The sequence below is a fragment of the Piliocolobus tephrosceles genome, chromosome 12 (genome assembly GCF_002776525.5).
Source record: "Piliocolobus tephrosceles isolate RC106 chromosome 12, ASM277652v3, whole genome shotgun sequence".
Taxonomy (NCBI): Eukaryota; Metazoa; Chordata; class Mammalia; order Primates; family Cercopithecidae; genus Piliocolobus; species Piliocolobus tephrosceles.
The window spans coordinates 92,310,161-92,333,302 of NC_045445.1; the positions used below are offsets into that span (position 1 = coordinate 92,310,161).

General features: G+C 38.1%; 1 protein-coding gene across 3 annotated transcripts in view; it reads right to left on the reverse strand.

Moving 5' to 3' along the window:
- Positions 1-12,504, reverse strand: part of FAAH2 (fatty acid amide hydrolase 2) — a 116,054-nt gene extending 103,550 nt beyond the window's left edge. For all 3 annotated transcript variants that reach the window (XM_026451746.1, XM_023201583.1, XM_023201580.1), the window contains exons 1-2: positions 12,085-12,504; positions 5,642-5,724 (exon numbers count right to left, since the gene is read on the reverse strand). In XM_026451746.1, the coding sequence (XP_026307531.1) occupies positions 5,642-5,724; positions 12,085-12,276 (275 nt within the window). In that variant the 5' untranslated portion in view covers positions 12,277-12,504. The remainder of the gene's footprint in view (positions 1-5,641; positions 5,725-12,084) is intronic.
- Between the last annotated feature and the right edge of the window lie 10,638 nt (positions 12,505-23,142).

A 23,142-nucleotide genomic window follows, 5' to 3' on the forward strand; every position in this document is an offset into this window, starting at 1 on the left:
AATCTGAGAATGTTGCAATCTGGTCTCTTACAAACGCAAAGAACCTGGCTGTCCAAAAAGCAGCGTAGCAGAATGGTCAAATCCCAGGCTTTGGAGAAAGACTGATCTGAGGTGGTTATATAACCTTGCAAGTGACAACTTACTAAACTGTTTCTCCAGCTATAAAATGGTAGTAACAATAGCATCTACATGCTTTGTTATTTAAATGTGATAATGCATACACACAGTACCTAGCACAGCAGAGCCACTCAGTAAATGGCGGCTATCACTATCATCATTACTAATATCATCCGGTTCTCCTGACAGTCAACAAAATTCCTGTCAGGAAAATCAAAGGATTAGAATTACAGAAGATTAAGCCAAAGCCATGTCACCCAAACCGCAGAGCTTAGGGAAGTGGCAAGATGAAATTTAGGAAATGGTCTCTATATCAGAAAAAAATAACAAGTCTCTATATTGGAAAAAAAAATGAGAAGAACTGCAGCAGCTATTTCTTCAACAAGTCCTACCAATACTGATGTTATCAGCACCATTTACTGGCACAATATTTGTTAATGTAAGACAGGGGTCCTGCAACACTTGCCTCACAGGAGTTTCCCAACCAGGTAGGGCAGGGCAGTCAGGCTCCCCAGTCCTGTTCTTTAAAAGGATGAAGAAAAGGTAGTGCCTTAACTATGTACACTTTCCTAAGGTCTTGAAATCCCCTTCGTTAGCATTGCCCAAACTTCAGCCACACACAATCAGCACAAGCAGAGAACTTCCAAGGGAAGGTTGATAAAGGCATAAAGGAAATTGGATACCCTTATACATGGCCTCAGTGCCACAAGGCAGCACTGGACTCCTGAGACAAAGGAAATCCCCATAGTTTCAGCCAAGCTGAAACAAGGCACCTCAGCCAAAAATCCTTACCCTTGCTTCTATGGAGACAAACAGAGGATGAGGCCTAAGGGTGGCTGTGACGCCAGATGATACATAGGTTGGCCAATGTGGGTTGAGTGAAAGACTTATTGACGTCTGAGAGGGTTTTAAAAAAAATCTATATATCTTGAAATTCTGCACTTGCTCAGTGATTCGAGTACAACCAGTGGTAGGGGAGTGAAATCCAAGGAGGATTCTACCCCTTGGATAGCTTTTCAGTGGAAAGCAACACATTATATCACTTTCTCCAGAAAGCCTTTTCTGACACCTCTCCAGTCTTGGATCAGTAACCTTCTCCATGCTCCCACAGTACTCTTTTCTTCCCCTATCAGAGCACTAATTCCACTGTGCTGTAAATAATGGTTATTCGCATGCTTCAACCACCAGACTGGGAGATGAAAGAAGTCAGGGACTGTTGTGTTTATCTTTATATCTTCAACACCTAGCACACTACCAGGCATATAGTAAGCATTCAATAACCATTTGTGGGATAAATGAATAAAAGTGTTTTCAAGCATCCAAATTAGTAAAACTATAAATTTTGAGGGTCCATATTATTTTCCCCTTTAGAAAGAATAAAACAAAGATTCAGAGAGATTAAAAAACATGCCTAAGTTCATACAATAACTAACAGAGGAAGAATTGTGTCCCAGGTCTATTTGATTCTGTAAGTGTATTTTGCGTCTTGACATCTATGGACTCTAGGGCTCCCAGAAAGTTTGCCTTGACCATTTTCTATGTCATTCAAAGATTGGGAAGAATATATCTATTGCATTAAATGCATGACAATAGATGCTCCAGGGAGCAAAGTCTAAAAGTAGTAACAAATTTGTACTTTTCCAGGCAAGTAAGAAAAACAGTGAACAATAAATCATAATCCAGGAAGATATAAGAAGCCAACAGGTTGCGGAGCATAAGACGAAACTGCATTCAGGACCTCCAAAACAAACATTGTCTAAACACAGGTATATTAAATCATTACTTACTGAGGAAATGCTAAATATCAGTTCATGTTCTAGACACTGAAGACAATAAGATGAAAAAGACAAGGTCCATGCCACTGAGGAACTCACAATCTGGTGGGTGAGACAATCAAGACCACAATGACTACGCAATGTTGAACCAGTTTTTATACTATTATCTCTCAGCCCTCAAACAAGTATTCTATATGCCACTTTATGATGGTACTCAGAAAACTAAACTTTCCTTTGATAATTTGTGCCCTCTTGGATCCTTCAAATATGGGTGCTAGATAAAGACTAGGAGGAAAGAAAAGAGGTGAAGGGGTTTGTTTCTTCCAGTTTGCTTGCTGTATCTGACACCATCGTTTCAACAATAGCCTTTCATCCAAGCCACAGTAGTTGATTCCAGTTTCCTATTTATTCCCACACTCTAGAATCAGTCTCATCACACTCCCTCAGAAATACCGGCACCAGTCAGCTGGCAGCTGCTTCTCAGAATTCTGAACTACAGCTCTGAATATGAGGTCCCTTTTGAAAGTTTCTGAGGTAGAAGCAGCAGCCAGGTAACACCCTTTTCACAGATGCCTTGGTCCCAGCTCTGCAGGCATTTCCTTTGAGGGCCTAGATTATGATAATCCCAATTTCTTCCCTTTGTTCCCTCATACCTAAGGTGTTTCCTCACTTTACTGTTTCCTGCAGTCATCATCTCGGTGTTACTTCAGTGTTACTTTTTTTGTTTGTTTTTTCAGTCCTTAAACATCTATTCTACCAATTCCCTATATTAAATTCTTTGTTAAAATAGTGTGGTTTCTGAGCCCTGCATGATACAAAAGTGACATGAGCACAATGTGCTCTGGGAGCTCAGAGTAGAAATCTCACAGAGACTGAGATGATTAGATAATATAAAATTGAGAACAGGACTGAGTCCTAAAAAAATTAACTAAGCCAAATAAAGGAGAGGTGGGGAAAGAGAAAGTGTTCCAGGCAAAAGTAATAACATGTGCAAAGTTATGCAGATGATAGAGAGCATAAATGGATCAGGAGAAATAGAGTAGTTCTGTATGATTAGGATAGGATATGAAGCAAAACAAGTTTGACATGATGATAAATAAAGAAGAAGAGCCAGTAAAATTTGTTGACTAATTAGAGTTAGAAGACAGATTTGGGAAAGGAAAGAAGAAGGTAGAGTCTAGGGGTATCTTGCTTGTGTGACTGGATGGAAGAACAGGTTTGGGAAGAAGATAAAAAAGCAGTGAATATTTTCTCATCAGTCTATCACAGACACAAAGCCAGAAGCCAAAGAAAGACAAAGCTAGAAGCCAGCATAATTAAAGTTCACATATCCTCCTACTATTTCATAGTTGAGTGATTTTAATTATTGAACTGCCTTGACAGTCAGTTTTAGTGCCAAGCAAATGGATAACAATGCAATAGAACTCTGTATAATCATAAGGACAGCTCTATTTATTGAGCTCATGTTGTAATAACAACCATAACAATAAAAGAGCTAACACTGAGGGATTAATATAAGGTTCTATACTAGGTGCTGTACACATATTTTTCATCTTAATGCCAATGTTTTAAATTTCTAGTAAAATAAAAATACTGTTATCAGGACAGTAAGGCCATTTGGGTGCCCTTTACAGGAGGGAGGAAAAAAGCACAGATGTCACACAGAGCATGCATGAACTTCATAAAATTATTTCTGAACATTTTTTTATTTTACCTAAGGTCTCTGTCTTCGAAGCAGTCCCATTTTCTCTCTCTTCAAATCTCCAATCCCTTGACAGTCACTGCCCTGCCATGCTCCCCCCATTTACCACAAGCACCCTCTCCAGTCTCCTAGTAGTAGCCCAAACTCATTATTTTCAACAAGGTCACAAATTTGATTTTCTCTCAGATTTTTATCTATGTCCTCATACACAATAACAAGCTCTGCAACAACTGACCCCCTTCCTCGGAACTCCTTTTTAAAAGGCAACAGAAAATTTAAATAATCGAATATCTCTCAAATGTTTAAAGATACACTCTGCCCAAAAAGTACCCCCAAATTACATTTCAGGTAAAAGTTGGCTCATAGCACTTTTACACTGTTGGTGGGATTGTAAACTACTTCAACCATTATGGAAAACAGTATGGCGATTCCTCAAGGATCTAGAACTAGATGTACCATATGACCCAGCCATCCCACTACTGGGTATATACCCAAAGGATTATAAATTATTCTACTACAAAGACACATGCACACGTATGTTTATTGCGGCACTATTCACAATAGCAAAGACTTGGAATCAACCCAAATATCCATCAGTGACAGACTGGATTAAGAAAAGGTGGCACATATACACCATGGAATACTATGCAGCCATAAAAAAGGATGAGTTTGCGTCCTTTGTAGGGACATGGATGCAGCTGGAAACCATCATTCTTAGCAAACTATCACAAGAAGAGAAAACCAAACACCGCATGTTCTCACTCATAGGTGGGAACTGAACAATGAGTTCACTTGGACTCGGGAAGGGGAACATCACACACTGGGGCCTATCATGGGGAGGGGGGAGGGGGGAGGGATTGCACTGGGGAGTTATACCTGATATAAATGATGAATTGATGGGTGCTGACGAGTTGATGGGTGCAGCACACCAACATGGCACAGGTATACATATGTAACAAACCTGCACGTTATGCACAACATGTACCCTAGAACTTAAAGTATAATAAAAAAAAAAAAAAAGTTGGTTCATAGAAGAGACAGACAAAACAGGACCCCCTGAAACATAGAATCACCCCATAGTTCTATTATGTAAGCTTGGAGTCACATATCTATATTCTTGAATCATGACTCTGTCACATACTTTTTTTGAAATGCTGTTGAGATGATCAAATGAGAAAACATGTATAAAGTATCTCTTATGATACAAATTCATTTGACGCAGTTTTTAATGAAATTATATTTCATTAAAATATTTTGATCGTCTATAATTTCATAATATTAGCTAGTTTTCATTTTATTTACATTAGCCATCCATGTTAAATGATAGGTTTTTAATATGCATAGTGATACAAAGTTTCATTTTAAAATGATTAAGTTAGAATAAGTGACTCAGTTTTAATAAGTACATTAACAACAACAGAGCTGATGTGCAAACAAGACAAAAATCCTAAAGATGGTACATGAATGGCTGAGATCTACACAATGGCACCCTATGTCACAGTGTGCTAAGAAGAACTGTGGTACCCATTAAACAAAATATTACAAAGAGGATAATCCAAGTTTTTGGCCCTCTAATACCTCAGAGCTGCTGAGAAGTGTTTACTTAGCAATAGAGACACAGAAGTAACATATATGATAACTATATAAAATACTATCTACTATGCTAAATACACATTGGAAAAAGTGTGCGTGTGTGTGGGGGCGGTTCTCCTATTAGAGTCACTACCAAATATTAATCTATTCAGTAAACATTCAATGATGTCTACCAAACTTTAGGCCTTGTTCTGGATGTTGGATATGCAAAAACAATAATTTTTAGTCCTTTCCATCAAGGATCTTACAGTTAATAGGAGGAGGATGCAGACAAATAATCATAAACTCTCAACATAGGACAAAATACTGAAATTAGAAGTCAGAGAAGTTCCCAGTGAGAACAAAGGAAGGAAACAGAGAAAGAAGAATCTAGGAAATATGCTAAGGTGGCATGACCACAGAAGTAGAACAAAAACCACCATAAATGACTCCTTGAGAGAGTAGAAATGCTCACCTGTACTTGACAATTCCATTGATCATTGGGTTCACGTCCTTGATTCTGTTGATATAAGCCTGAACAACATCTATACATTTCACCTGCAAAATACAATACTTTAGTTAGCAGCCATTTATTCACTAAACAATTCATTCAACAGGTATTTCCTGAAAGACTCCTGCGTACATTAATCATTTTTTGAGACACTTTCAGTGAATTACCCAGTGTAGTCCCCCACCAGGCAAAATATGAGGCTGAGGAGGTATAAGATGTCTATTTTGGAGGTAAGAAGTCAGAAATATACCAGTATAAGAAAGTTCCAAATAATAAGTAGGGACAAAAGGAATAAACTCTGCTGAAATTAAATATAAATTGGAGTTCAGAGATACTATGTATATATAGTAAACTAGCAAATATTTTGTTCTAGTAAATAATCAATGAAAAAATAGATATCGTTTCAGTAATACCCTGAAACTTAATAGTTTAACATCATCTCTGCAAAACCAAGAGTTGGGGAGTGGAGATATAAAAGAACATAAATGTAGGGTTTCCAGATAAAATACAGGAAATCAAGTTAAATTTGAATTTCAAATGAATAGAGAGTAATTTTTAGTATAAGTATGTCCCAATTATTGCATGGGGATGATTATACTGAAATCTACATGTTATTTATCTTAAATTAAAATTTAGCTAAGCATACTGTACTTTTGTCTGCTAAATTTACCAACCCTAAACCAAAGGTCTTAAGTTAAGCATGTGAGGAGGGATAAGACAAGGAAAACATCCTGGGTGGGTGCTACAAGATTATTATTCAATTATTATATACAATTGTAGTTTTAATGTTAATTCTTAGACATGAGACAATAAACATTAGAAAACTGCAAAGCAAAACAGAACCCCCAAGTAATGAGGAGACAAAAATAATTAAAAAGAAATCAGATCAAGACAGAAAAAAAGAAGGAAAGGAAAAGGAAAAGCAAGTTTGATAAATTATAAACATTACATCAAGTGAAAAGGATTAAACCAATTACATAATAATTGTGAAACACTGAATTCCCCTGCCAGAGGGCAAAAACATTAAATTTGGTTTTAAAAAAAAAGCTCAGCTATACAATGTTTATATGAAATTCATCTGGAACAAAAAGACAATGAAAGATTGAAAACAAAGAGTTAGGCAAAGATATACTAGGTGAAAACAAACAACAAGAAAGCAGAAGTGGTATCATTAATATCAGAGAAAGCAAATTTTAAAACTAAATCCTAAAACGGTATGATATATGAGGATGCTATAACAGTTGTATACTTTTCTGAATTAATAAAGCAGGCAAATACGTGAAGCATATACTACAAATACAAAGAGAAGTTGACCAGATGTATAAGTACAGTAGCAAACAATATAGCTCTCTCAGAGACTGACAGACCAAGGAGTAAAAAGTGAGGATATATCCGAGAATTTAATAATACAACCAACATGCTCAAATGCATCGTGAGGGAGAATTTTTACTCCATCAAGAATACGCTCTTTATTCATCAATCATTAACAAAAATAATCATGTCACACAAAGCAGATCTTAAATCCCAAAAGGTTTTAGAGAATTTCTTAGTCAATTTGACAAATTATCCAGGAATATTAGAAACCCAAAATTAAATGATGATATTTAGAAGGCTTAACTATTTCAAAAACATTTTTCCATATAATCAATGGATCTAAGAGGTAAACAAAACTAAAATGGCAAATTATCAGTAAATTCACAAAAAGAGGAACTTTTATTATCAAACCTATTGAATATGGCTAAAATTGTCCTAATATACTTTTATTTATAAAAATAAAAAGTAAGATAACATATAAGGTACTCAACTTAAAATAACAGAAAAAGCAATTCTTTTTCTTTTTTGTATTATTATTATACTTTAAGTTCTGGGGTACATGTGCATAATGTGCAGGTTTGTACATATGTATACTTGTGCCATGTTGGTGTGCTGCACCCATCAACTCGTCAGACAACTCGTCATTTACATCAGGTATAACCCCCAATGCAATCCCTCCCCCCGCCCCCTCCCCATGATAGGCCCCAGTGTGTGATGTTCCCCTTCCCGAGTCCAAGTGATCTCATTGTTCAGTTCCCACCTATGAGTGAGAACATGCGGTGTTTGGTTTTCTCTTCTTGTGATAGTTTGCTAAGAATGATGGTTTCCAGCTGCATCCATGTCCCTACAAAGGACGCAAACTCATCCTTTTTTATGGCTGCATAGTATTCCATGGTGTATATGTGCCACATTTTCTTAATCCAGTCTGTCACAGATGGACATTTGGGTTGATTCCAAGTCTTTGCTATTGTGAATGGTGCCGTAATAAACATACGTGTGCATGTGTCTTTATAGCAGCATGATTTATGATCCTTTGGGTATATACCCAGTAATAGGATGGCTGGGTCATATGGTACATCTAGTTCTAGATCCTTGAGGAATTGCCATACTGTTTTCCATAATGGTTGAACTAGTTTACAATCCCACCAACAGTGTAAAAGTGTTCCTATTTCTCCACATCCTCTCCAGCACCTGCTGTTTCCTGACTTTTTAATGATTGCCATTCTAACTGGTGTGAGATGCTATCTCATTGTGGTTTTGATTTGCAGAAAAAGCAATTTTTTAACGAATAACAAAATCAAGATAAAATTTAATAACAGAAATAAAACAGGAACAGTAACAACAAAATCAGTATAAAAAGATGAACTAACTTTTAAATACCTATCAAACGGATAGCCTGCAACAAGCATGATGGAGAAAGAGTGTGTGCAGAAAAATGGTTAATATTAAGAATGAAAAAAAAGATACAACCATAGATACAGGGGAGATTTACAAAATTATAAAAGAAAGTTATATGTATTTTTTCATTTGGATTAACTCTACTTGTCCTTTAGAATTATGCATCTAGTAGGTTTTCAGTAAATGTTTGTTAAATGCATCCACAGACAGAGATTTCAGCCACCATAACTCAATAGTCTAGTGTATACACAGCTGGTTATATACATTAAGAGCCTGGATTGTCAAGCTGATGTCTAGCACCTGGTCACTCCATCAATGTACACAACCCCAAAGATCTTCAACTGCCACTGCTGCCCTAATTGAGTTTGTAGCATGTAGAACGTGACAAAAAAAAAAAAAAAAAAAGCAGGGATTAGAGGTAGAAGTTAACATGACCATAATTGCCATTTGCTGAATATGCCAAGAACTTTATGTACATTATGTCATTAACTTTATGTACATTATGTCATTAACTCCTCCTAGCAACACATGTAATATTATCCCCATTTTACAGATGAAGCAGTTGAGGCTCACTGAGGTTAAGTGACCTAACCAAAGCCACATAGCTGAGCCTGGATATTTGTGTTTGCTTTTTCCAAATGAACCTTGCTGTCGTAAGAGAAATGAAGACTAGGTACATGGTTAGAAAATTCACTCACTACAGAAAAGTACAAATGAAAAGTGAAAGCTTCTCACTTTCTCTCTCTTTCCCTCCCTCACTCCCTTATTCCCTTCTCCCCTCTCTTCAGCTGTCTCCCTCCTTCACACAAAACGAATTATATTATATTCATTGTTCAGTACCTTATATTTTTACCACTTAACATAATTCAGAACTATTTACATATCTGTTCCTTTAGATCAACTTCATACTTATTAATGGCTGTACCGTATTTCTCTGTATGGACAGACTAAAGGAAGAACTAGTGATTTTTTTATTACTTATCTAAACACTGAAAATACTTTTTTTCTAATTTTCAAAAGTATTGATTATATTTATTATAAATAGGTAACATGAACACATGTTTCAAAAATCTGAAAGTAAAAAAGATCATGCAATGAAGCCTCTTTCCACCCTTGTCTCCTAACAAAGGAGATGAATAAAGAGTGGGACTAACGGTTTCAAAACTTCATTGACTTTCAGATCATCAACAAAATCAAATATCCAAATGTGCGAAAACAATGACCAGGCTATGTATGGTGGTGGCCATAAGTTGATGTATTTTTGGCAAGGCCCAACCTTGGATACCAACTGAGGCTGTGGAGGTTCAGATGACATAGTGGTAGCCTGAATTCTGAATAATAGAAGAGTAACCATATAGAGATACAAAAGCAAGCATAAAGACAATAGACACTGACTCACAGGAAACTGACTGTTCAATCAGAGCTCGTTATCAAGAAGCATACTCTTCCATAAAGTGTCAACAAAAATTGAGTAAGATTCACCTGGCTCTACCACTTTCTAGCTGTATGGCATTGGACAAGCTATTAGAAAGCTCTAAACTTTATTTTCCTTTTCTGTAAGATGATGATAATTACATGTACCTCAAAATGTCATTATGAAGATTCAATTTACAAAAATCTAAGTAAAATATTTGCCTTATCAAGTGGCACATGGTAGGTGTTTAATAAATTTAGTTGTTTTGCAGTAATAATATTTCCATGTGTAAAAAAGGCAGAAACTAAGGGATAAACAAAATATTGTATCCACTCCACTTCTCCCCTTCAGAACATTTTTATAAATCTAGATAAACTATATCTGGATTATCTCTTCTCATGGGCAAGCATGAATAAAAAATGGCTAGTTATCAAAAACCTGATGATAGTAATAACAGTAATAGTTAATATTTACATAGGACTAGTATGCCAGACAATGTTCTATAAGTTTTACTTATATGAATTCATTTAATTCATCACAACAACTCTAAAAGGTAGATTCTATTATCAAATTCATTTTTCTTAAAGGATATCAGATACACAAAAAGTTAAGAAATGTTTTTAAGGCCAGGCGCGGTGGCTCACCCCCCTCATCCCAACACTTTGGGAGGTCGAGGCGGGTGGATCACGAAGTCAGGAGATTGATACCATCCTGGCTAACACGGTGAAAATCCGTCTCTATTAAAAATACAAAAAATTAGCCGGGCGTGGTGGTGGGTGCCTATAGTCCCAGCTACTTGGGAGGCTGAGGCAGGAGAATGGCGTGAACCCAGGAGGCGGAGGTTGCAGTGAGCCGAGATCGCACCACTGCACTCCAGCCTGGGCGACAGAGCGAGACTTCTCCCACAAAAAAAAAAAAAAAAAAAGAAAAAAAAAAGAAAGAAAGAAAATGAAAAAAGAAAAGAAATGTTTTAAGATCACAGAGCTAGATTGTAGAAAAGCTAGGATTTCTGAACCCAGGCAGTCTGACTCTAGAGTCCATCCTTCTAATCATTATATTACACAATCTCCTATGTGCCAGGTGCTTGATATGTATTATCTCCAATTGTTGTGGCACAAGGTCACACAGCCATGGACAGACAGTCCAAAATTTGAAATATATCACCTTTCTACTATCAGGTTGGTGCAAAAGTAATCGTGATTTTTGCCATTAAAATTAATGTCAAAATCTCAATTACAAAAATCGCGATTACTTTTGCACCAACCGAATACATCCCATTGCCTCCCTAACTTTTAGAAAGTTAGAAAAGCATGCATGGGTGGGTAGAGGCTGGGGAGGAGATACGGCAAAAAGACAGGATAGGTCTTTGAAAGGTAACCAGGAGTGTAATACAAATATTATTAATTCATAGAGTCAGGAACACATACTGAGATACTCAGGAAGTATTTGCTGCATGCCTATTCTTTGTTAAGTAGTATTGTAGATTCCAGAAATAAAACAATGATGAAAAACAAATGAAACAGCAGAGAGGTGAAAACAAGCAGAGTATAAATAAACAATACTAGACTGTAGCTCAAGATCTCTAGGTAACCAATTATTTATACGGCAGAGATGAATAGTCCTGCTTGCACAACTCTAGAGAGAACGAATGAGCTGCTTAAATTTTTTTTAATTTAGAACTTTCAATAATTTTTGTGCAAATCATTTTACTTCAGTTTTCTTATGCATAAAATATGAATATTACCTATATAACTGCATCCGTGAAATAGAATATGTTTAAGTACCCAGGCAGAGTGTTTCACACATACTATGCACTAAATATATGGTAGACACACCTTTTACTATCCTAGACCAAGTACTACTTTCATTTTAAATCAATTTTAAAAAGAATTGGTGGAATCGTAAGCAGCAGGTAGATCTGGGGCCTGTGAGAGAGGGAGGAATAGAGAGAGAGAAAGGGAGAGGGAGAAAGAGAGAGACTGACTTTCCATGACTGAAAACTCACACCTGGTTTACCCCACACACAGTAATTATGCACAAATAGGACAAATGGATAGGAAGGACTATAAGGGTACCAACCCATGCCCACGGTAAACGTCCTTGGTAAAAATAAACGTACTACAACACCCAGAAGTCTCCCTTCATTCCCAATAAATGCCTCTCCTAAGTCAAGTCGCCCTAGTAGAGAATGGAAAGGAAACCGCAACCACCGCCACCACTAAGCTTCCTGGATCTCGCTAAAATACCTGTCCCTCCAGCCTCTTCTGAATTGCACTCTCACCTTTCTCTGTCGGATCAGCTTGGCCAGCTGCATCCCCGAAAGCAGAAGCAATGGTTCAGTCACCGGCCGAGGGGTCTTTGAGGCAAACTTTGGGCCCCTTAAGGCTAAAGCTGCTCGGCCTACTAAGCCTATGAGAAAGCCTAGAGCCCGCAAGAGGAACAACTGAATGCGGGCGGTAAATGAAGGTGCCATCGTAGCCTGGATTCCGCACGGTCCTAGTGCTTGAGGGTTACGTGCACCCTGGGGAAAGGATGAACAAAATACTAAGCAAAGAGGTACTTATGAAGATTTTCGTTTACAAGTCCAGTGTCTACCCACAATTCCACAGGAGCTTGTTTATCATCACTTGCAGGGCGGAGCCTTCCCAGCAGCTGCCTGTGTGCAATGCTACCTGTTATTAGTGCTGTTGTAACCCAAGACAGAAAGTGAGTCATAAGAATGAACACTGGCTTCAGAATTCCCCAGTTCTGCTACTGCGTAGCCCTGGCCAACTTACACTATATCTCCTAGTCAGTTTACTCATAAGATAAAAATGGTAATAACTACTTCTATATCAAAGGGTTACCACAAACACTAGATAATAAATAAAACATTTAGCACAATGTATGGTAAATAGTATAAGTGGTAGTTGTTATAGTTTGTTTCAGTTGTGCTTATTTTAAAAGTGTTGTAAATATACCTTTGTATGCAAATATTCAGTATGCTCAACAAACAACTAAATGGCAAGCATATACATATTTTCCATATGCATATTATGTAATCCTTATAAGATCACTAACAGGTAGTACTGAAGAACAACAAATCTCCGGCCCATCTGTCTCCTAAACTGGAGACTTGAAATGCCTTTTTGACATCTCCATGGGAACGTCTTCCAGATCGTTCAAATTCAACAAATCCAAAACTCATCCTTTTCTCCCCCAAACTGCTGCCCCTACAGGTTTACAAATGGAATTTTCACCCACCCAATCAGCCATGCCAAAAACCTAGAATCACCTCAGATTCTTCCATTTCTCTCATTCTCATGAGAGAATCCAGCCCTTCCCTCTCAGCTCAGTCTGGCTCAGATCTCACTGACATTTACATGAACTTCTACAAATAATCTAGCTGATCACCCTGTCTTTATTTACAGAGTGTTATTTCTAATATGTAAGTCTGACAATATTAATCCCCTGCCAATAACTCCGAAATAATTATCCATTTTCCACAGGTTCAAGACCCATCTACTTTGTCTGGCATTCGAGTCTCATGACTGGTGTCTGAAAAACTCTGTGCTTCATCCCTAACCCCTTCCATCCCTCCTGACAAACAACTATCCGAAAGATCTCTCTTCCCTCCTTATCTTTGCATCTGCTTTCCCAAGCTCTTCATCTAGTTCAGGACAAGTACCACCTCCTCCAGGAAGTCTTCCCTGAACTTACAACTGGGTGTGATGCCACTCTTTTGTAACTCTGCGCTCCATAGATTAACAAAATCATAGCACTTACAACCCTTTGTTATGTGTTAGGTTTTTGTATCTATGCCCCATCTAGATATAAACTCCTTGAAGAACAGGTTCATTCTAATTCCTCTTTGTATCGCCAGACCATAATATAGGGCTTGATGTGAAGTCGATACAGGTTTGTTGGTTGAAGGCATGTGATTATGAAATAATGAGTGTTGCAGATAGAGATTCGAGCTTGGCATTTAAGGTCTTGGGCAGGTGAAATGACTAAGTCATCCAGGTCACTGTCTTTTTACCTTTAAAACTTACATTGATACTGACAGTGTCATCACAACACCTCTAGCCTAATTCAAGCACCTGGTAGAAAGCAGATTAATCATGACAGGTATATCTAGCAGATCCAGTAAACAAAGCTGATAAAGCAGGTTGTCATAATCTAGGCTCCATTACACTTCTGAGCAAAACCTGTAGCTGAGTGAACCTTCTTTACCAGAGAAAGGTTTTGTCAAAATGAAAATATTTCCTTTGCCTAAGTTTTGTTACTTTATTTAAGTTGTAAATGACCAATATGTGAGCCTGAGGTACAAAGAATGCTCACTGATTGGGCACTGACCAGACAGACCTGAATCCAAATCCGAGACCCTGCACTCATTATATTTTTGACCTTGTACAAATCACTTAATGTCCCTGGGTGTGTTTTCTCATCTGTAAAGTAGAATAACAGCTGCCATATGGTGTTAAGAAGATTAAATCACATGTGGATGTAAAACTTCTGGGTTTTTTTATAATCTTAAATATTTTAATTTTATATTAATAGTTAGATCATGTTAAGTATACTGACATTGTTAGCAACATATCACCAGAACATTTTTATCTTGCAAAATGAATACATACTATATATGAATCGACTACCTGTTTTCCCCATTGACTGGCCCTTTACAAATGCCATTCTATATTCTTTTTTTCAAAGTGTAACTACTTTAGATAACTCGTGTAAGTGGATTCATACTTTTGGTGATGGACTTAATTACACTTATCATAAGACCATCGAGATTTATCTTTAAAATAGATGTTAAATTTCCTGCTTTTAAAAAGCTGAGAAATATTCCATTTTGTTTTTGTTGTTGTTGTTGTTTTGTTTGTTTGTTTTGGTCTTGTTTTGTTTTGTTTTGTTTGAGACAGTGTCTCATTCTGTCGCCCAGGCTGGTGGGCCCATCCTGGCTCACTGCAACTTTTGCCTCCTGGGTTCAAGCGATTCTCCTGCCTCAGGCTTCCAAGTAACTGGGATTATAAGCACCCACCACCACGTCAGCTAATTTTTGTATTTTTAGTAGAGGTTTTGCCATGTTGGCCAGGCTGGTCTTGAGCTCCTGACCTCAGGTGATCCTCCTGCCCTGGCCTCCTAAAGTGCTGGGACTACAGGCATGAGTCACTGTGCCTAAGCTTATTCTGTTATTTTTATATTCCAAATTATATTTATCCATTCGTTTGGTGAGGGAAGTTTGGGTTGCTTGCACCTATTGGATTTTGTGAATAATGCTGCAATAAATGGTGTAAAAATAACTTTTCATTTGACTGTGCATGCAAGAGATTTTACCTGTGCTGCATTCTGTTTCATTGGTGTAATAGTCTGAATTTATGCCAGTACCAAGTATGTGTATAAAACTTTTGACAGTTCCTTTCTAATACATTATAGTGCATTATATTCATTTGCACTGGACAAAGAAACGGGACACTGTCCATTTTTCTGACTGTAAATAAAAAAGACAAGAGAAATCACCACCAACACCAGAGAAATAAAAACTATCATCAGAGAATACTATAAACACCTCTACGGAAATAAACTAGAAAATCCAGAAGAAATGGATAATTTCCTGGACACTTACACGCTCCCAAGCCTAAAGCAGGAAGAAGCTGAATCCCTGAATAGACAAATACCAGGCTCTGAAATTGAGGTAATAATTAATAGCTTACCAACCAAAAAAAGTCCAGGACCAGATGGATTCACAGCCGAATTCTACCAGAGGTACAAGGAGGAGCTGCTACCATTCCTTCTGAAACTATTCCAATCAATAGAAAAAGAGGGAATCCTCCCTAACTCATTTTATGAGGCCAACATCATCCTGATACCAAAGCCTGGCAGAGACACAACAAAAAAAGAAAATTTTAGACCAATATCTCTGATGAACATTGATGCAAAAATCCTCAATAAAATACTGGCAAACTGGATTCAGCAGCACATCAAAAAGCTTATCCACCATGATCAAGTGGGCTTCATCCCTGGGATGCAAGGCTGGTTCAACATTCACAAATCAATAAACATAATCCAGCATATAAACAGAACCAAAGACAAGAACCACATGATTATCTCAATAGATGCAGAAAAGGCCTTTGACAAAATTCAACAGCCCTTCATGCTAAAAACTCTCAATAAATTCGATATTGATGGAACATATCTGAAAATAATAAGAGCTATTTATGACAAACCCACAGCTAATATCATACTGAATGGGCAAAAACTGGAAAAATTCCCTTTGAAAACTGGCACAAGACAGGGATGCCCTCTCTCACCACTCCTATTCAACATAGTGTTGGAAGTTCTGGCTAGGGCAATCAGGCAAGAGAAAGAAATCAAGGGTATTCAGTTAGGAAAAGAAGAAGTCAAATTGTCCCTGTTTGACTTATCAAAAAGTGGGCAACGGATATGAACAGACATTTCTCAAAAGAAGACATTCATACAGCCAACAGACACATGAAAAAATGCTCATCATCACTCGCCATCAGAGAAATGCAAATCAAAACCACAATGAGATACCATCTCACACCAGTTAGAATGGCAATCATTAAAAAATCAGGAAACAACAGGTGTTGGAGAGGATGTGGAGAAATAGGAACACTTTTACACTGTTGGTGGGATTGTAAACTAGTTCAACCATTATGGAAAACAGTATGGCGATTCTTCAAGGATCTAGAACTAGAAGTACCATATGACCCAGCCATCCCATTACTGGGTATATACCCAAAGGATTATAAATCATGTTGCTATAAAGACACATGCACACGTATGTTTATTGCAGTACTATTCACAATAGCAAAGACTTGGAATCAACCCAAATGTCCATCAGTGACAGACTGGATTAAGAAAATGTGGCACATATACACCATGGAATACTATGCAGCCATAAAAAAGGATGAGTTTGTGTTCTTTGTAGGGACATGGATGCAGCTAGAAACCATCATTCTCTTCAAACTATCCCAAGAACAGAAAATCAAACACTGCATGTTCTCACTCATAGGTGGGAACTGAACAGTGAGATCACTTGGACTCGGAAAGGGGAACATCACACACCAGGGCCTATCATGGGGAGGGGGGAGGAGGGAGGGATGGCATTGGGAGTTATACCTGATGTAAATGACGAGTTGATGGGTTCTGACGAGTTGATGGGTGCAGCACACCAACATGGCACAAGTATACATGTGTAACAAACCTGCACATTATGGACATGTACCCTAGAACTTAAAGTATAATAATAATAATAAAGAAAAGAAAAGAAAAGAAAGAAAAGAAAAGAAAAAACAGGCATTCTTCTCAAAAAAAAAAAAAAAAATCAAAAGTGGATTCTCAGGAGTTATCCTTGACTTCTTCCCAAACCTCAGTTAACACTATAGGTCTTACATCCTTACCATGTCTGCAACCTGTTCTCTACTCTTCATTATCATTGCCAGTATTATTGCTATCACTGCTATTATTATGTAGTACTTGCCCAATTGGTACTATGCTGCCTTCAATCTACCCTCTTTCAAAATCACTCAATAAAATTCAATTTTATTTTTTCTGGTAAAGTAATTTATGCTCCTATTCATATTGTATGTATTTGACCTGTCTTTCATACCCTCATGAAACTAGGTATTATCTTGTTTACCAATTTCATAGGTAAAAAAGTGATCTTCATTGTTTTTATATTTATTTGATTTACTGTAATAATGAACACATTTTTCATATGCTTATAGGCCGTTTATATCTATTTTATTGTATATTGCCTATTCATGTCTACCATACATTTTTCATTGACTTTTGAGATTCTATAGCTTTTTAAATTATCTGTTTTTATTGATTCATAATTCTTTACATATTTTTGCATGTTTTATCCTTTTAAAGCTAATTTTTGAAAGTTTTTAGTATAGAAAGGGTTTTAATTTTGATAGTATATGCCTTATATGTTGATTTTCTATCATTAAAAGTTATGTTTAAACAAAGACATTTTAAATGTTTATGCAAACAAGTCTACGAAATTTTACCTTTGTGTTATTGTCTTCAGTGTATTTTCTCAACTGTCAATTAACAATTCACCTATATTGTCCCTCTTTTCTGATTTTATTTGCAGAAATTTTTCTACTGTGCAGATAGATTCTAGCATGGAGTCATGGTGATTGAAGGTATGATGATTGCTTATTCCCTTGGATTTACCTCCTGCCATTTCTTCACACATACACAGACACACACACACACACACACATACCCTTGCTCTGACTATATCAAACTACTTGCAATTTCCTAAAACAGTGTTCTCCAAACTGCAACTGCTTTTATTTGCATTTATTTACTTATTCACCATATTGTACTGTGTTAACACAGATATTAAGATTATATGCTACTAGATTCATATAAAATGTATATTGTAGAACAAAAAAATATAATTGAAGGACAGAATTTATTAAAGTCCTAGTATTCTCCTCACTCCAATATATCACCTGTCTACTTCCAGAGGTGCTTGCAGATTCTCTACACCTTGAAGACACTGCCCTTAACCACATATACTGTATAATAGTCCTATATCTGGTATCTACTTTCAGTCTCCCTCTTGCTGTCCCTCTGAAACATACACAACTATTCAAATCTCAAGATTTAACTCAGACATCAATTTTTAGGAAGCTTTTTTCTGACTATTGGAGTCCTAGTCTGATTAGATTCACTTCCTTTTTCTTTTCTACACCACAACGTGTTTTAGCCTATCATTTTACCCTATCATCGTACTCAATACACTGCACTGTAATTAAATATTCCCCTCCCCAACAGCTTAAGGCAAGGACTCTGTCTTCTCTATACCACCAGAGCCTAGAACAGAGTAGGTGCTCAAATAATATTGATTTAATTCATAGATGAATGAATAGAGCCATCATAGTTTGTTTGATAACTCGTGACAGTATGCCCTCTCACACAGATGTGCAAAGCACTCAACCCACTACAACCCACGTAGATAAACACAACTATACATGCATATGGAAATATACACCCATATCAATAAATATACCTGGAAGGGGACCAAGATGGCTGACTAGAAGCAGCTAGTGTGCAGCTGCTCTGAGAGAGAAAAGTCGTGTGTGGACACTACCTCTTCAACCAGAACATCCAAGTGGACACTTTGGGCTTCATTGGAGAAAGAGCGCGACCCATGGAGAAGAGTGAGACAAGACGCTGCCCACCCGGGAGTGGCACAGAGTCAAGGGGAGTCCCCCCACCGCTGAGAAATGGTGAGTGAGTGAGAGTCCCTGGGGACCCACACTTCTGACATGGACCTTTGCATCGTGTGCTCAGGAAGTTCCCCGTGACTCCCACCACTATGCTGCACTGGGGACTCGCTGGGGCATGCATGGAGTCCCAGGATCCCTGAATCCCCGGGGACCCTGGCACCAGTGGCTGCAGCACCAGCAACAGGGCAGGTCAGGCTCTCCGCAGGCCCTCAGGAAAGGGGCCGAATCCACAGGGCAGAGTAGGAACAGATTGCAGGCTTTCCTCCGGGGCACGCCGCAGGATAAGGCCCGTTAGCCTGGGACATTAACAAAGCTACCCCAGCCCTGCCTGAGTTCTCTGGCTGGAAGCAGCTCTGCACTTTCCTGGGACAGAGCTCACAGCGGGAGCAGACAAGCTGACGTTTTTCCTCGCTCATGTTCTCATCAGGATCTGGAGGTAGTATAGAAGTTGGGGACTGATGCGAACCCACAGCACCGTGCAGTCACCTTAAAGGAAAGGCGGCCAGACTGTTTCCACGTGTGTCCCACCTCCGCTACTCTTCAATGAGCAGTGCCTCTTGACCTTGGCCCCAAGCACAATCACTCTGCTTCCACCTAAACACTTCACTGGGTAGCAGCTCTGCTTTTCTGAGGAGGAAATCCGAGAGACAACCCACAGCTTCTCTGCCATTGCAGCTGCAGTGGTACTGCCCTGCTGCACTCAGGCCAGGGAATAAAACAAAAGGTCGAGTTGCTACACTAGAGCCTCTAGCACGCTGCAGCCACCATACAGAGAGGAGCCCAGTCTCTCTTCCATGTAGGCTCCCACTCCACACTCTTCACCAAGCAGGGCCGCAAGCCTGGATGTACACAGACATCCCACCTTTGGCTGAGCATTCCCTCTGCTAGTGGCTTTGTGTTTCTCTGGGGAAGGGCTCCCAGAGGCAACTGAGAGCCCCTCTGCCACTGCCATTGCAGTGATTCTTCCCCTGCTGCCCACAGATTGGAGAAGAAACAAAGATCCTGAGGGCTTTACTCACGTTTCTAGCAAGACACAGTCACCATACAAAGAAGAGCCCACTCTTTCCTCCCTGTTATCCTTCAAACCCCCACTCTCCACCAAGTGGGGTCCCCACCTCAGGCCAGCAGCACAGTTGATTCACCCACTGGCTGAACATCCCCAGTAGCAGTGACTGTGTTTTATCTGAGATGGAGCTCCCAGAGACAACCAAAAGCCTTTCTGCCCCTGCCACTGCAATGGTAGTGCCCTTGCTGCCCTCAGACTGGGAAAGAAGCAAAGATGCAGAGTGCTTTAACCACACCTCCAGCAAGCCACAACCACCATAAGGAGAAGAGGCTGGTCTGTTCGCTCCACAATCCCCTTCTCATCACCAGGCAGGTCCCCATGGCTTGGGCCAACAAGGCAGCTGCCCCACCCTTGACTGATTGCACTAGTTGATATCCGCTCTGCATTTCTCTAGGGTAGAGCACCAAAAGACATGGGAAAGACCCTCTGCCATAGCCAATGCCAAGGTCTCATCCCCTGCTGCCTCCAAAGTGGGGGAAGAAAATAAAGACGAGCTAGCCACAAGGTTGTGCTGTACAGCTCACTAGTGCCAAACAGAGATCTACAGACAGCACTGTAGTGGGAGAGGAGCCTACACTTTCAGAACAGTAAAAGAAAATTTGGTGGCAATCATGAGGAAATACAGGGGAGTCACATGGCTAAGCAAGAGCATAACTATTAGCCATTACACTTAAGCACCATCTAGTGGATTACAACCAAATTCCTCAACACCGAAAATACTGTTAATATATCCCCCAGTGAAACCAAGGACAAGAACTAAGCTACAAATAAAGACCTTGCAAAAAAGCTTAGACTGCTGAAAACATTCAGAAAAGAAGTCAACTAATTATATTCATATTACCCCACAGTTGAAGGAACATCAACAAACACAGAAAGAATGAAACCATCAACAGAGTAAACAGACAACCTACAGAATGGGATAAAATATTCACACACATTCAACAAAGATCTAATATCCACAATCTCTAAGAAACTTAAATCAACAAGCAATAAACAAATAACCCCATTAAAAAGTGAGCAAGAAACATAAACAGATACTTCTGAAAAGAAGACATAAAAGTGGTCAAAAAACATATTTAAAACATGCTCATCATCACTAATCATCAGAGAAATGTAAATCAAAACCACGATGAGATACCATCTCACATAGTCAGAATGGCTATTATTAAAATTCCAAAAAATAACACATGCTGGTGAGGTTGTACAGAAAAGGGAAAGCTTATACACTGCTATAGATGATATAAATTTGTTCAACCATTGTGGAAGGCATTTTGTTTATTTCTCAAAGAACTGAAAGAATTACCATTTGACCAAGCAATCCCATTATTGGGTATACACCCAAAGGAATATAAATTGTTCTACCACAAAAGCACATGCATGTGTGTGTTCTTTGCAGCCATATTCACAATATCAAAAACATTTAATCAACCGAAATGCCCATCAACAGTAGACTGGATAACAAAAATGTGGTACATATACACCATGGAATACTACACAGACATAAACAGGGATGAGATAATGTCCTTTGAAGAAACATGGATGGAGCTGGAGGCCCTTATCCTAAGTAAACTATCACAGGAAGAGAAAACCAAATACTGCATGTTCTCACTTATGAGTGGGAACTAAACAATGAGGACATATGGCCACAAAGAAGGGAAAAACAGACACCACAGCCTACTTGAAGGTGGAGGGAGAGAGGAGACTTAGGACCAAAAAATTACCTGATTGGTACTATGCAAATTGCCTGAATGGCAAAATAATCTGCACACCAAACCTCCATGACATGCAATTTACCAGTATATCAAACCTATACATGTACCACTAAACCTAAAATAAAAGTTTAAAAAACACATAAAAAGACATATACTCATAATGAAAATATGAACTTATACTTGAGGATGCACACATGCACATATACAACCATGTAAATCAAATTTCTTGTTACCCTTTCCCAAATATTAACTAATATAAAAACAAATGTATGTCTTAGTAACTATAAACTTGTGCTAAAAGTAGGCAAAAGTGGGTGTGTCTTAATAAGTGTAACAAAATGGGTGAATAGGAAATGATAAACTTTTGACCATGTCCACCACCAAATAAACTTATTTTGCATACATTATTTTAATTAAACTTTTTATTTTGAGATAATTGTAGATTTACATGAAGCTGTAAGAAATAATACAGAGAGATTCCAGGTGCCCTTTGCTCATTTTCCCCCAATGGTAACATCCTCAAAATAAGTACAATGGCATAATGAGAATACTAGAGCTAATATAGAACATTTTCTTCACAACACAGATCTCTCATGTTGTCCTTTTATGTCCACACCCCTGCCCAATCCCCTCGTTATTGCATGGCTACCACCAATCTGTTCTCCATTTCTATGATTTCATTTCAAGAATGTCATATAAACAAATCATACAGTATTGTAACCAATTGGGGTTTGTTTCTGTCACTCTGCAAAATCACTGGAGATTTATCCAGGTTGTATGTGTATCAATAATCGTTTATTTTTCATTGTTACATTGTATTCCATTATATGGATGTGCCATGATTTGTTTAACCTTTTCACTATTGAAGGGTATCTGTAAGGTTTTTATTCATTTACATCTTTTGGTTATTATAAATAAAGCTGCTGTAAACATTCATGAACAACTTTTTGTGTGAACAAAGGTATTAATTTCTCTAAGATAAGTATCTAAGAGTGCAATTGCTGGATCATACGGTAGATTCATTTTTAGCTTTTTTTCTTTTGAAACTTCCAAATAATCTTTTTAAGTGGCTATGCCATTTTATGCCATCAGCAATATATGTCATCCAGATTCTCTGCATGCTCAGCAGCATTTCTTACTGTCATAATTTTTTTTTTATTTTAGCCATTCTGATAGGTGCAAAGCAATAGCTTAACATAGTTTAAATTTGCATTTGCCTAGTGGCTAATACAGTTTCATAAGCTTGTATGACATCTATACATTCATTTTGGTGACAAATCTTTTCATGTCTTCTGTTCATTTTCTAA